The sequence below is a fragment of the Diadema setosum genome, chromosome 11 (assembly GCF_964275005.1).
Source record: "Diadema setosum chromosome 11, eeDiaSeto1, whole genome shotgun sequence".
NCBI classification, from domain to species: Eukaryota; Metazoa; Echinodermata; class Echinoidea; order Diadematoida; family Diadematidae; genus Diadema; species Diadema setosum.
The window spans coordinates 27393464-27409016 of NC_092695.1; the positions used below are offsets into that span (position 1 = coordinate 27393464).

General features: G+C 37.6%; 1 protein-coding gene across 2 annotated transcripts in view; it reads right to left on the minus strand.

Annotated features, from left to right (window-relative positions):
* Positions 1-11670: 11670 nt before the first annotated feature.
* The window catches only part of LOC140234616 (uncharacterized), a 45075-nt gene continuing 41192 nt past the window's right edge, over positions 11671-15553 (minus strand). For both annotated transcript variants that reach the window (XM_072314641.1, XM_072314642.1), the window contains 2 exons: positions 15048-15221; positions 11671-13395 (listed from right to left, as the gene is read on the minus strand). In XM_072314641.1, the coding sequence (XP_072170742.1) occupies positions 13329-13395; positions 15048-15221 (241 nt within the window). In that variant the 3' untranslated portion in view covers positions 11671-13328. The remainder of the gene's footprint in view (positions 13396-15047; positions 15222-15553) is intronic.

Consider the following 15553-nt stretch of genomic DNA (forward strand, 5'->3'; position numbering starts at 1 on the left):
AACTTTTCTTGAATGCCTGATTTACCTTTTCCATTGTTTTATTTGTCAAATTCCCTCAAATATGAATAATGTACAAATAAAATCAGGATGCAATCTATTCACGTTCACCCTATATTGCTAGATATGTCATTGATGTTGTAAGTACACATGAAACATGCTGTCTTTTTTTTTTCTTTTTTTAAATATTTGCTTTGCGGCATATGATGCTATCAAGGACTCCCAAAGTTCACTAATTTAGTCCATTCTCAGAATGAAATCTCAATTTTAATGAGAATGGCATTTCTCTCGTAATAGTTTCTGATCATGAAGGACACTCTTTTTGAAGAGCTGCGAGCCCTTGTATGGAATTATTATTTTTTCTTCCAAAATTCAAGACTTTAAAAGGATGGTATCCACCTAGTCTATTATGAATCCTGCGGGATGTTGGTGCTCTGTAGTCAACGGATGTGTGAGATTAGGGTGCACAGTTGTGTAGATGGCAATGCTAGATTGCATTCTGTATTTCTCTTTCCGAGGGAGACCCGGGCGTGTGAAGTCAAGTCGGACGACAGACTGGTGCCCGATCCCATCTTACTGCTTTGAATGGTGCTACTCTATAGAGTGTTTGGGTAGTGGTGGATTAATTCCTTTCTTTCTCTCTCGCTCTCTCTCTCTCTATCCCTCTTTCTTTCTTTCTATGGTTGTTAACTATTTGTGATTGTGATTTTGTGTCATCTCTTGTCTCCTATTAAAGCAAACACTGAGCACCACTTCAAAGATAGATCTAGAAATCTGTGTCAGAAATAGAGACTGAAATAGGAACATAACCACATTGAAGCTTAATCTTCCTCCATCGTGCATATCTAGTGTCAATTGATTATGACGAGTATATTCAGATATCCAGAGTTTATCATCGATATGAATTTATTTAGGCTTTTGTTTCCCGTTCTTTGTCTTCTCTTTTGCAAATGCATGCCTCCACAGCACATATGGTACAAATTAATGAGTGTTTGAATATGCTCCATTTTATTTTTGTAATGCTATAGATATATTGTATTCCCAACATATGCATATTTCTTTTTTAGACAGTGAGACAAATTGGCATGTATCCGTGCATCTAGTTAGTAAGATGTAACACTTTAATATTCATTATGGTCTTAGTCATTAGTGTGCCAAGAGATTGTCTCATACACATATTTGTATCTGCCACCCTTTGTGCTGAATATAGATGGTTGGTACACCCACTCATTTAATAAGACTCGACCCAAGGTACACATGTATGTGGCAGGTGAAATATGATACACATCTCATTTTGTATGATTATGCCTGCAGGTGTTTAGAAATGACTTACCATTGTGTAGAGAGCATAGTAGTATATACTCATTGACATGTTAATTATAGGTCTGTACCTGAATTTGATTTTTTTATTTTTTTGGTTCTAAGTTGCTACTTCTTCCCCATTAACCTCCTTTGTCAGAAATACATTTGGAAACACCAACCTGTATCATGTGAATAGCTTCTCATGCAGAAGATATGATACATTGATCATTATCAATATCTCTGTGTGTGAATGTCTAGAGAACCTTTATTCGGACTAAATCAAATCACACTTATATTTGAATTATTTGATGGGACACATAAGTTTTGGTCTCTCCTATAAACATGCTTGAAAACTGACACAATAGCTGTAAATTCCAAATGCATAAAACTAATCTTTTAAAGGTGTACTTTTGTTTGATAAGCATGCCATTTTTCTGCTCATTGGCATTTGCTGTATAGGACTTAGGATTTGGTGTTAGCAAGGAGCTTTTTGGTGTTATTGTCGAAAATGTGGCGTAGATGTACAGGTGTGAAGTCAAAAAGTCAATGTGCTTTGTAAATGCCATAAAGGGCTTTCTTTACATTCCAAGAAAAAAAGATATTGTAGGAATAGTGCGTGCATGAATGCTTGAGAATTAGGTATGTTTTATTTGAAATGTAGCAGTGTAGCCAATTGCTAATTCAAAAACCAAAGGCTTGGCACTTAGTGCATTAGTGCTCATGATAAAGAGAGCATGGTAAATGTCTTGGTTAAGAACTAACTTTTTAAGTATAAATGCAGGTGTACAAGTTAATGTATCACACATACTTTTCTGTCAGTAGATATTGCCAATTTAGTTATTTTGTGATTTTTCTCTTCATTTCTTTTTGTTTAATCTCTCTCTCTCTCTCTTCTGGTTGGCATGTGATTGACATATTTCAGTTACTAGGTACAAACTTCTTTTTTTTTTTAAGTTGTAGCAGCTATGCATGAATTTAGGTGTCAAAAGTTCTTTACTGATTTTTTTTTCTATGAAGTTCCACATGTATTTGTAACCTGTACCAAATCCAGTTCTTGTACAAACACACCCAAATATTATTAAAGGGAAGTTAAGTCTTCATTTAGAGTTCCACAAAAGTGTTTTGAGGCTTAGATTCATAACCAGGATCACGTGACTGTCACTTTCTGTGTTCTGTATTGAAATAAGAACATTTATAACAGGAATGAAACTGTAACAATGTCAGTGTTTGTAAAACATGTCATTAAACTCCGTGTGCAGAGATATTTTATAGATTCTTAATATTGCTGGGTACTCACTAATATATGGCAGAGTATGGATGGGTACAGGGGATATGATGTAACTCTTTCTGTACCAATTGGCACTTGAAGCATGCAAAGGGTATTAAAAGTGATTAACATGGGCCTTCAGTTCTCCAAAGCTGGAATATGTCGATTTGAGCAAAAAGTGGAACTTTTAATTCCATTTTTATACAGAGATCTCTCTTCACACATACATTACATTTAGATTTTTGTCCATAAAAGAGACATTAAAGCAACTAAACAAACAACTTAACACCAAAGTACCCCTGGGGAGATGTGTATGATTATTTCCCCCCCCCCCTGCTAATTTTCGCAATTGCCAAAGTTGATAGCAGTTACCCTTTTTACACAAATAAGAAGCAAATCAGTAGATTTTCCAGCCATTGAATACTGACTACTTTCCTAGCAGTTTGTGTATCTTGCAAATGTATTCTGCGTCATTGTGGGGTACAGTACTAATCAGCAAAAGTCATAGAGAAAAAAAAAAGAGAAATCATCCCATTGCATAAAAAGGAATCATACCCATATAAAGCATGAAGTTCTGTTACTATGCCCTTAGCCCTTACTCTGCCATTTGAATTATTGGACTAAGATGTTGTGTGTTTTCATCAGCCAAATTTTCAAAGTTCTCTGCGCATAGTTTTGAAGTGTTTTGTTATGACCATTGTTCGTTGTCTCTTGTGTTTGTGGTGTGTGTGTTTGACATGGATGGGGTTGCCTCTTTTTACGTTTATCTACAGGTCTGCATGGCAAAATTTCACAGCCGCCAGGAAGCAAGTTTCCAATCCTGTTCTGCTCATTAAGGACTGTCAAAATTCTGTAGTGATTTCTAAGTTGTAAAGGGTTCCTCTGTTAAAGATATCACATTGTTTCTGATGGTTTAATTTAAGTGCAATATTTCATTCACAAAAGCAAGCTGTTTGGGGCTTTTTTTGTTTCTTGGAAAAGAAAAAGAAAATAAATTTTAGAAAAAAAGATTTGATAGTACATGATCTCAACGATTTTGATGATATATTTGTTATGCTGCAGAACGAAAATATGTAAACATAAATAGATAAAGATAAATATACTCATGACAGTGATATCACTTTCGAGCGATGTCATTTGGTATGTTGGATGATATTGTCAATATCTCTGATTTCCAGGAAAGGCAGTTTTTATAGTGGTTTAGAAAGTTGGTCTGTATTTGCTGATTATGAAAGTACTAGTACGAAATGTGCTCGTAAGAATGTGCCTCTCACAGAGTAAATCATGTCAAGTCTTGTGGTGTAGACAACATTTTTTCTTTTTTTAATGAGGGTTGAGAAAGTCAAGTAATGAAGGACACTTAATAGCACTGACTGGTGAACCAAGAGTCTGCTATGAACAGCTAGCATGGTTTGTAGTTTCCCAGTTACATGACAATTATGACAAAAGAAGGCCTTCATGCTAATAAACTGTTGAATTTAATTAAGGAAAGCCTAGTGGATATCATGTCAGCATATCATGTTGATTGATTACTAATTTTATGGACTGGTATCACGTTTGTGGATTTACTACCTGTAGTTCATTGTAACATGTGTCATTGGAACAGTCATGGTGAATTTGGGATGCACAGATTGCATCGTAATCTTGAATCTACAAAGCATCGTTTGTTGTGTGTGGCGTGTCTGTGAAAAAAATGTATGTAAATACAGTATCTGTGAGAACATATTTCAGTGTGAATGGTTTTAGCATTATATACAAAGAAGGAAAAAAAAAGAAATCTTGTGTAATGATGAATTTGCAATATGTGTGCTCATCAAGTTCTAATGTTTAAATCGTGAGATTCAACAGTGTGAGCGATCGTTTGATTCTGTTCTAGTCAATTCATGATATAAAAGTAAAATGCACATTCTTTTATATGTACTGACGGAGAAGATATATTAATTTAGAGTTATTTTGCTTTCCATATTTACTCTGTAAACTATCTGTGTAGAAAGGGGATGAAAAATTGTACAAATGCAGATCGAGCCACTATGTTATATAGATGTACAATAAAAGTGTTTTTCAGATTATTTATTGCCGCTTTGGAAGAAACAGAGATTTGCCGGAAGTGATGATACAATAAGCTGTCCGTAAGACGTTCATCTAAAAAAAAAAAATGGTTGACGTTTTGTCTTCCTGGTTTCAAATGAAAAATCAGGCCAAGTGGACGGATTGAACAGAATGTGCTTGTTGAACAAACGTTGGAAATGCAATGTCCATTATTTGAATCTATGCGGAACACCAGTTATTCCTTGTGTATCTCTTCATGTACATCTTCAACATCTAAAAAAAAACTATTTGCATGATTTCTTTCAGGTGTATAATAAAAGTTGTTTTCTGTTTATATCAACATCTGTCTCATGCCCTCAAACTATTTGGTGGTTATTATGTTATATAATATATATATATATATATATATATATATATATATATATATATATATATATATATATATATATACATATACATATATATATAATATTATATTATATTGAGTAAGTTGTCCATGTGTTGGTGTAATAATATCATCAAAAATAAAACTGAAACCAAGTTCCTGCTGTAATCACCAAGTTTGTTTTGGCACACATATTTTTGAGCAATTCGCTCTTTCTCAATTGTTATTCTCTCAGAATCAAGAACACTTGAGAAAGAGCGAATCGCTCAAAAATCTGTGTGCTGAAATAAACTGTTGTTGATTACAGCATGAACTTGGTTTCAATTTTATTTCTGATGATATGTATGTATGTAATTGTATGCATGTTTACACAAAATCTTAGTAATGTATATCTTTGTATGCATGTGTGTATATGTGTGTATATATATATATATATATATATATATATATATATATATATATATATATATATATATTATATGACCTATATAGATACCAATGTGTGATTGGTCAAAATGCTGTCACGTGACCATGTTCACAAGGATGAGAAGCGTTATATTTCACAACATGACGTAAATTACGTACAATCATGGAATATAACAGCGACTACGTTAAACAAATGGCGTTATATCTGGAGGGGTGACATAATCAAAAATCAATTGTTATGATGCGCGCAACATACACAGAGACGCTTTGCACACACACACACATACTTACGAATGTAATCGTGACCGGTCGACCGACCACACGCACGGTACCATACCACTTACATTGTACGTTTACAGAATGCGCTACCGTTGAGCGGTATTAAATGAGCATCACACTGACACACGCTAGAACACTGCAAACACGAATTACGAAATTGCAACTGATTTGTTTTCGTCAAACTGGCATGGCAGCTTTGATGAGCAGCTGCCCTTCGCTTGTGAGAGAGAAAGTATTGTTGTCCTGATAGCTCCTACTCCAATCAATGTTAGACAGTCGTGACAGGAAAGCCAAAGGATTTCCCATTACATTACCAGAGCCTGAACTGAGTAAGTCTTTATGCTACTTGTACTAGCGCAGGACATGGACCAGGGCCAGGTCCGTAGTCTAAACAGCTCCTGTATCAGTGACCGCAGGCAGAAGAGATTATGCCCTACATTATCAGAAAGTTCACATTCTCATACAGTACATCACCACAAACAAATGTTATGTCAACAAGCTTGCTTTACCCAGACCCAAAGCGGCATTTGGTCTAACAGTTAGTCTTCTACCATTTTTACATCTCTCATTACAAAATCTGGCTCTACCGCTACGAAACTAGGCCCTACGTACATGTACGATTGATTAACGACTGTTCTAACGTTAGAAATTACTTTGTGATAAACAGGCAACGGTCGTACTCCACGGAAGAACGAATTCCCGGTAGGCCTACGTGAAGCCATCGGAGTTAGATCTACGTATCAAAAGGTTACTTGTGGCTCGATTGAATACCACTGGCACTATATAGCGCACTGTTGTCATGCGGTACGCGCGTTCATGCAAAGGAGTAGTGTTTCTAGACCTAGTCGTTTTGCTTTAGGGCCTATACAGCAGTTTATTTCTTGTACTGTAGGTCATATAATATAACAGATATTGACTTTTTCCTTCGGTAGGAATATAACATTTAAGTTCCCTTGGGAGGTTATATTTTTGTCTTGGAATACTATATTTTTCCTCAGCGCTACGCGCTTCGGAAAAATATAATAATCCTCGACAAAAATATAACTTCCCGCGAGGATCTCAAATGTTATATTCCACCTCTGGTAAGTCAATATCTGTATAATATAGAAGAAAGAGTCTCAAGTACGCCATGGATCCAACGATTACAAAAAAATTTTATTACAAAATTTTCGGTCTGCCTCAGACCTTCGTCAGTGCAAAGACAATGATGGACAATGATAAACATGAATCATAACAACAATGCTATGCACGTCATGCGCGTAGTGCGTTGCCCTGGAGCTGCGTTGTCAAGGAGAGTGCTGATACGTATAGGGGTATGGTAGAAAGTGAAATCTCAATGAAGACTGAACTCAGACTCAACAAAAGTTGAGTCATATTAAAGTTTCATTATATTTGTATTGAACACTATTTTTTTAATATGATGTCTTGATTATCCGTATAATATATATATATATATATATACAATTTTTATTTTTACAGTAAACAGATGCTCTAATAACTAGTTGTATTATTAATTTCTTCTCCATTTGTAATCAATGCTTTATATGCGTCTTTTCTTCGATGTTTATCTATAAAAAATAGAATCGCTAAAGTCTATTATTACAAGGACGTATATATAGCAATGTATTTTTATAAAGAGTATATATAGCATAGTATGATTCAAACAAGCACTTGAAACTTTTGTCCAACACGTGGAAAATTCCAAGATGTGTGTGTGTGTATATATATATATATATATATATATTATATATACACACACACACACACACTCACACACAGACACACTTCTACATTTATGCAAACATAATGTACATACCAGCACAATTATATGCAGCCAATTCACAAACACAAACTACACAAATCAAGAACTTCATGTCAATGAAATCATTTTTATTTCATAATATACTGCTTTTCATATCTTCTGTATTGTCTCTCATACTTTCTCCCCTTTTTTTTCGACAAAAAATAAGAGAAAAAAAAATTGCAGTGGAAGTTGTCTTTTTCATTAAAGAGTACATTGAAAAATACTTGAGAAACATGGCATAGTCAAGAAACGTTTCGATGCGAGAGACTAAATGCTCCTCAATAAGGAGAAGGTGTTGTTAAAAACAAATTTGATTGACACAGCAAGAATGCAGACAACACACAGAATGCTTTTTTTCACAAATAGGTGGGATGGACTTGAGACTTTTAAGCGCGACTTTTCTTTAAGTTTTGTTTTCCTTAATTCCTGAATATTTTTAGACTGACAAGGCCAGTTTGCAAGTCACTAGGATCTAAGTTTTCTATAGTGGACATGAATGGTGTTGCTTCTATAACCAGCAGAATTTAACCCCTTCAAGGGGAACATTTTTTGAATAACACTGGAGTCAGTCCAATAGGAATAATCAATGCTCTGATCTGGCAGGGAACCTTATGAATTCAGAAAGTCATACAGTCAAATTCATGTTGGCTGAAATGATGGTATTGGTGCAGGGTGTTTGATTTATTATTTTTTTTTTCCTGCTTTCTGTGCATTTATGTCTTCTGCATACATTCCTAAGTTCCTGTCCGTGAAGAAGAAAGTTTTCATGACAGATGCCAATTAGATTTTGTCTTCCTTCGACAAAGTTGAAATTAAAAGAAAAAAAAAAACAAACATTTAAGTCACACAGAATTTTAATGCTTTGATGGTCACCCAAATCACCACAATCTATTAATAAATACCATATATTCAGTTACAGGTAAGAGCTTAATACACATCACACGACTCAGGTGTTGACCATTTTTTTGAATTAGTGACATATTTCATTTATACATGTACATTCAAACATACTTAATTTGACCATGCTGTTTGATCCCAAAGTTTCCATAGTTCATCACACACTCACTGAAAAGGAAAAAAGGAGAAAAAAAAAGTTTTCTTAACTTTTGAATAGGAAAGTCAGTGACCTTGGTTACAAACATCTCATTGTCAATATCCATATCTTCGTCAGAGAGAAATATGAAATGCCTTTTTCAGCACGAGACATGGTAGAGATTTGAGTTACAGTACTCGATGCGGAGAGGTATCACTCACACAGCCCAGTAAATGATCGTCATGACCTTCTTGACGTACATCACATGATAGCTAGAAGGTTAAACATCATCACAGACGAGCACAACAGTCGACTTCCATTTTTCTCCCTCCTCCGTGTTCCCACGACCCACGTGCCATTATTGTGACCTTAACATGAAATAAAAATTCCATATTTCTGTTTCCTTCATGAAAGAGAGATTTCCAAACAGAATTTTGAACACAGAACTAAGCTCATAGCAGCAGCAGTCTTGAGAAATACACTTTTTTGGTTTTGTTTTGTGTTTTTTCAACACAAAAATCTTTCTCTTTAATGTACACATTGAGCAAAAAACAGCGAATATCTGAAGTGGAGAACATCAACAATATAACCAGCAGCCAGGTTCCAGACATAAAAAAAAAAAACAGACCTCAAAAGAAAAAGAAACACAAAAACATAATGCTGGAATGTTTCTTGGCCTTTGCTTTTGCTTTTGCTTTTGCTTTTGCTTTTGCACTGAGGAATCTGCTGCAGAACTATGCGAAGAATCATGCTCACTCTGAAAAATGACGCTAGACAAATTAGCTCATGTTTATAACTAACCCCAATCACAGTGCACGCTTGCATCCATCTAATCATATGCCCACTGCATATATCCAATCCCATTCCTTGGGCATTCCTCCTATATTGCATCCTTTCACAGCAGTAACTACGACACAGTCTACTCTTTCCCAGTTCTCTGTTTACATTATTTCCAACAAGTGAGGGCAGCAGATAAGTAAACCATGTTGTAACAGTTCCACAGCATGCACTAATATTGTGGGGAATTTTTGTGGAAATACATGACACCTGGCGCTGAAGAGATGCCACTTGTCAATTCTAACTCTCAAGACCGGCTAGAGGTACATGTATCAATCCTCGAGATTAGATGAAACATTTGTGCAGCGCTGCACACTGGCAGTGGTCCGTCAGTCCCTGACCAGTAAACAATCACTGTCGGACCAGTAACTTTTTCAGCAATGGACCAGTAAGACGTGGAAAAACTGGGTACCTACTGCTCTGACAGACAGGTCGGGCAAGTAGGAAAAAATGGGTTAGTGTGCAGCCCTGATTTGTGGATGGGTGTTCGTAAAATTCCGCCAACAATCAAAGACTTTTTCTCAATTGTGTGCTTACAACAAGGCTGTGCACGCAATGTGATACTTGTATGACCCACGATCACTGTTGAAACTTACAGCTCAGAAAACTGACCATGTACATAGACTTTTTCCTCCCTGTTCTACTGCGGTTTGAGCCACTGACATGATCATATGAAGATGTTACTGATTTCAACCAGATAATAAATATCATCCCTGTAGGTATCTACTTCAATTGCACACATGATCCACACTTCTCTTCTCTCTCTCCTAATAATACATAGAAGCAAGAAAAGAAAAACTAGATTGTAACTCCCATTGTAACAAAAAACAATGCTACATGTACACACAGTATGTTATATTTTCTACTGGCAAATCTTAGAAGCTAGCTCTTCCAAACTAGACATCACAACACGTAATAGCTTTAATATTATCATTAACCTGGAGAGGGTAACATGTTTATGAACTCTACCGCAAAACAGAAAATATGAGCAACACACAATTCGTTTACGTATTTTATGTTCCATCAGCATCTCAAACACGTTATATAAGGCCATATACTTTTACTTTATACTCATATGTATAGTTACATAAACTGTCATTCTCTTAAATACAGTCAAACTACTATACTGCACTTTCAGAGGATATCTTAATTCCATCTGTAAGACGGTAGGTAATGGACAAAGTGGGTGGGTTGATGGTAACAGGTTATTTCTATCACTCTATAATTCTGTCACGTAGTACTTTCTCACCCAGATTTGAGGATTTGAGGTCTTCATGGGGTTCCTTACAATTTATCTGTGAACTTGAACAAACAAACAAAAATGTATCTGTTACACAAACATATTGTCTTAGAGGCTGACTTCAGTTGACCTTTCGCACTTACTGGACAAGGTACAATAAAGTTGCATTTCATGCACAAACCAAAGTGAATCGAAGAATTGGCAAAGTCACAGTAAAATGAAGTTAAACTGAAAGACACTATCTGTATCACATTAAAGAGATATTTCATAAAGATCCTGGAAAATGTGTAAAATGTGTGTAAAATGCACTTTTTTAAAGCATTCTGTGTGTGATAAATAAAAACAGTGCAGATTAAATAATATTGCTTTTGTTATTCCACAAGTGGAAATTTATTTTTTATAAGAATTTTTCAATCAAATACTTTATGATTAACTTCACAGCAAATTCATTTGGTCAGAAGTTACAAAAAGAAGTCACACCCTGTTAACAACACAAACTTTTTTTTTCCAGGTTTATCAATAAAGTAGATACACCATTGCAAAGCTGAGCTATTATGAGGTACACAACAACACACAAATGAAACAAACTTAAATGCCCCTAAAACAAAGTCAGCAGCCAAATTTACAAAATCCAACTCTTCAAATCGTCTGATGAATTATGCAGTGCTTCAAACTAGCAGAACATTTTCTTTTAAAGCCTCAATATTCTTTGTCAATTTCAGTATCTGACAACTTACTGCAATGAGTATGAGTGAGTGTTAATCCATTCCAATGGTTTGAGATTGCAAAAACAGTATTAGCACATCAGAAATGTGCACAAGAATTATTATTTTTTAAAGTATGTACTTCAGCTGGATGAATATCAAAGTCTTCCTATACAACAATTTTTTAACCAAAATGAAATGACCATATTTTCTTCATACGCACTTTTTTCTTTTGGTGTGTGTGTGTGTGTATTTTCTTATGAATCATATACCAAAGTATTTCTCCCCTCACAGACAAAAAAAAGATAAATAAATAAAACTTATTCTGTGGGTAACATCACTTTACTCTAATCTCATCTTATGCCCACAATGGAATGCTGATATGAATGTCTGCCTTTTACACACCATAGTATACACTATGGTATCATGTTATCACCTGGAAATCATATAAACACACACTCACTCATTCTCTTGTCCAGCTGCCTCAAAACACTTGATAATGCTGATGGTTAAAAAAAAAAAAAAAATGCAATTCATAGCATAGCCAACCTTACATTCCTATAGCGTGAAACGTGCGCAGAGCAATCATACGGACCCACAAAGTGAAAAAAAAATAAAAAAATAAAAATGAAGACTGCATTGTAAGTATGCCACTTATGAAAGCGATATCAATGCCTACAGCAAGTGGAATCACCAATCTCATTACTGTTCTCCTTTGGTACTGTAAAACACTAGTTTACGTGTAAGTTGTGTCAAATTAAAACCCACTGATTTGGCCATGAGTGTCCCTGCCTTTCAATACGCCTACTCCCACAAATAAAGAAGACCGACTACATGCGTTCGGTTCCTCTAGTCCAAGTTAGATATTCCAATCTGTATGTGATAAAATGTTCTTCATCTCTACATGTATATCTCAGCATATTCATTTCTTTAAGATCTCACACTACTGCATAAGCTGTTATTTTTGCGAGGGTTTAATTTTCGCAAATCATTTTTGGACTGCAAATTTAACAACATGCAAAAGTGTCACCATGCGCAAGGCTAATAGTACACTTACGATAGCCTCGGTGTCAATTCGCAAAAACAACATCTCGCGAAAATGTCCATGACCTGCTCATTCGCGAAAATATCTGTATGTAAAAATAACAGCTTATACAGTATTTTGAAATTCATTTATTTCAGTATTACAGAACAAACTTTTTTTTAATGACTTGGATGACCTTACACTACTAATGATTGCTTTTTTTAGCCAATCAGAACTACTAGGACCAAACAGGCATGTCCATGCATTAGGAAATGCACTGCTGATCTGTCAAAGGCACCCCTTTGCAGCTGATACCTACATTTAATCCCGTAGTGTACTCACGCTGTTTTTGATACTGACGCCTCATGCTTAAACCAAATTATAATCGTTCAGATACATGTTGCGTTGTCTTGGCAACGATGGTGTGACCAACGAACATTGCAGGATGAGATGATTTGTTTGTTTTTAAACCTAGTAATTTCTCCAAAGTATTCATCAAGAGCTTTTAGAACTGATGAAGTCTTACAATCACCCTACTGCATCTGTGGTGCTCCTCAGAATCAGCAGATATACATCATCTTGAGACAAGTGCTCCGCCGCTTGGAAGATCACTGCTGCTGTCATGATCCATCTCAACCCAGAGCAAACAAATGAAGATCTCCTCTACATGTTTCATTTGCCTCACGTTGAAGGCGAGTTATCGACAACCTGCCTTCAAAGTCCTTGCATTATTGCAGCAAAGTTTAGATAACTTTGTTAAACGAGTAGTTCACCGACTTCCTTAATTTTGGGGAAAGTTTCGTCTCAATCCTCGCAATGGCAATGATTCGACGTGCCTTGATGGAGTCAGCCGTGGTGGTCATGCTGCCTCCTACCACCAGAGTGTAATGCGAGGACAAAGACATGATGCTGGCGGATCCTTACACGGGGACACTTTCCTCCGGGAGATGATGGTTGGTTGGTTGCTAGGAGGGGCCATCGTCAATAGCAACCCTCCCTCCAACTATCATCTCTCGTCTTGACGGAGCCGCGTGGGGATACTGCCGGCCTGAGAGGTGTGTGAAGAACAGAAACCCCTCAAAAAGAAGTTAAGGAATAGACTGGCACGTATGATCATACATGTATGTGCAGAGAGTTGGTTCAAAGTAAGTGATATATAAGAAACTCTTTGCCTCTAAACTACAAGTAATTTAATCCAAATAAAACGTCGTTCAGTGTCGTAATTTGTCACATCTACATTCATTTTATGCCAAGGGGAAAAAAAAATGAAATTGTGCACTCTACTGTATTTTGGAAGGAATCCTGTAAAAATAAAACACTAAAAATAAAAAGTACTGCGATCAACTTCAGTAAAATAAAACAAGTAGTAATTTACAATGTCATGCTAGATGTTAAGACAGCTGTACTTGCACTTCATGATTGGTATCTATGTAGCATTCCTGTAAGATCATGACAACCTACTAAAAATACCATTTTAAGTCACTTTCATGCACTCATCATTGAGAGTATTTGGTAACATCTTCTATTGTCTTCTTGTTCTTCTCTCTCTTCTCCTCCTCTTTACCATCGTTCTCCTCCCTCTCTCTCTTCTCCTCCTCTTTCCAGCGTTCTCCTCCCCTCCATCGTCCTTTTGTTTATCATCCTCTTTTCCTTGTCATCTTCCCATCTCTATCTTCAGTTTCATCTTCTCTGCATTGTGCTCCCCTCCTCCTCCTCCTCCTCCTCCTCCTCCTCCTCCATACCCTCCTCACCCCCTCCTCCTCCTCTTTATCCTCCTTCTCTTCTTCTTCTTCTTCCTCCTCCTCCTCCTCCATACCCCCTCCCACCCCCCCTCCCTCCTCTTTATCCTCCTCTTCCTCTTCTCTTCTTCTTCCTCCTCCTCCACCACCTCCTCTTCTCCCTCCTCCCTCCTCCCACCTCCTCCTCTTCCTCTTCTTCTTCTTCTTCCTCCTCCCTCCTCCTCCTCCACCCTCCTCCACCCCCCCTCCTCTTTCCTCCTCTTCTTCCTCCTCCTCCCTCCTCCCTCCGCTCCACCCCCTCCTCCTCCTCTTTATCCTCCTCTCTCTTCTTTCTTCTTCTTCTCCTCCTCCTCCACCTCTCTCTTCCTTCTCTCCTCCTCCTCCTCCTCCTCTTCTTCTTCTTCTTCCTCCTCCTCCTCCTCCTCCATACCCTCCTCCACCCCCTCCTCCTCCTCTTTATCCTCCTCTTCCTCTTCTTCTTCTTCTTCCCTCCTCCTCCTCCATACCCGCCTCCACCCCCTCCTCCTCCTCTTTATCCTCCTCTTCCTCTTCTTCTTCTTCTTCCTCCTCCTCCACCACCTCTTCTTCTTCTTCCTCCTCCTCCACCTCCTCCTCTTCCTCTTCTTCTTCTTCTTCCTCCTCCTCCTCCTCCTCCATACCCTCCTCCACCCCCTCCTCCTCCTCTTTATCCTCCTCTTCCTCTTCTTCTTCCTCCTCCTCCTCCCCTCCTCTTCCTCCTCCTCCTCCTCCTCTTCCTCTTCTTCTTCTTCCTCCTCCTCCCCCTCCACCTCCTTCTCCACCTCCTCCTCCCCCTCCTCCAACCCCTCCTCCTCCTCCACCCCCTCCCCCTCCTCCACCCCTCCTCCTCCCTCTCCTCCCTCTCCTCCATGCAGATTATTGGGCATTACTATAGGAACATTGTCAGTTTGGTTGAAAGCTCCTCCAAAGTATTGTAACTCACCCCTTGCTCGCCGGAGCTGGTATGCCGCTCTTGGGGATGATGGCGGACCGAGGCCTCGGGATCTGGCTTCTCTCCACCTGGCTGGCTCGGACTGGAATGCCACTGCTCCGATGGGGCGACGCCCCTCTCAGCTTGGTGGGTGATGGCTGCTTCAACGTCCTGGGAGAGGGCGCTCTGCAAAATTGTCACACAATCCACTCGCAATCATTTTTCGTCAGAGCAGTACAAGTGGAGTTGCAATCATTTTCAGTGCAACAAAGTATCAGGACATACTCTACTAAAACTTACTCTCTCTTCCACCAAATAACATGCACAGATCATCAACCTCCTTACAATTAAATATAATTTGTCAAGAAATTATCAAGAATTACAGACATTTCCTCTACTTAGAGATACAGCCACTTTGGAGATTTCTTTGGGGTTTTACTGAAGTCTGCAGGTTATAATTAGGTTCTACATACCTCAACAATGGCTTGATATTTCCTCAAATCTAAATCACAATACAA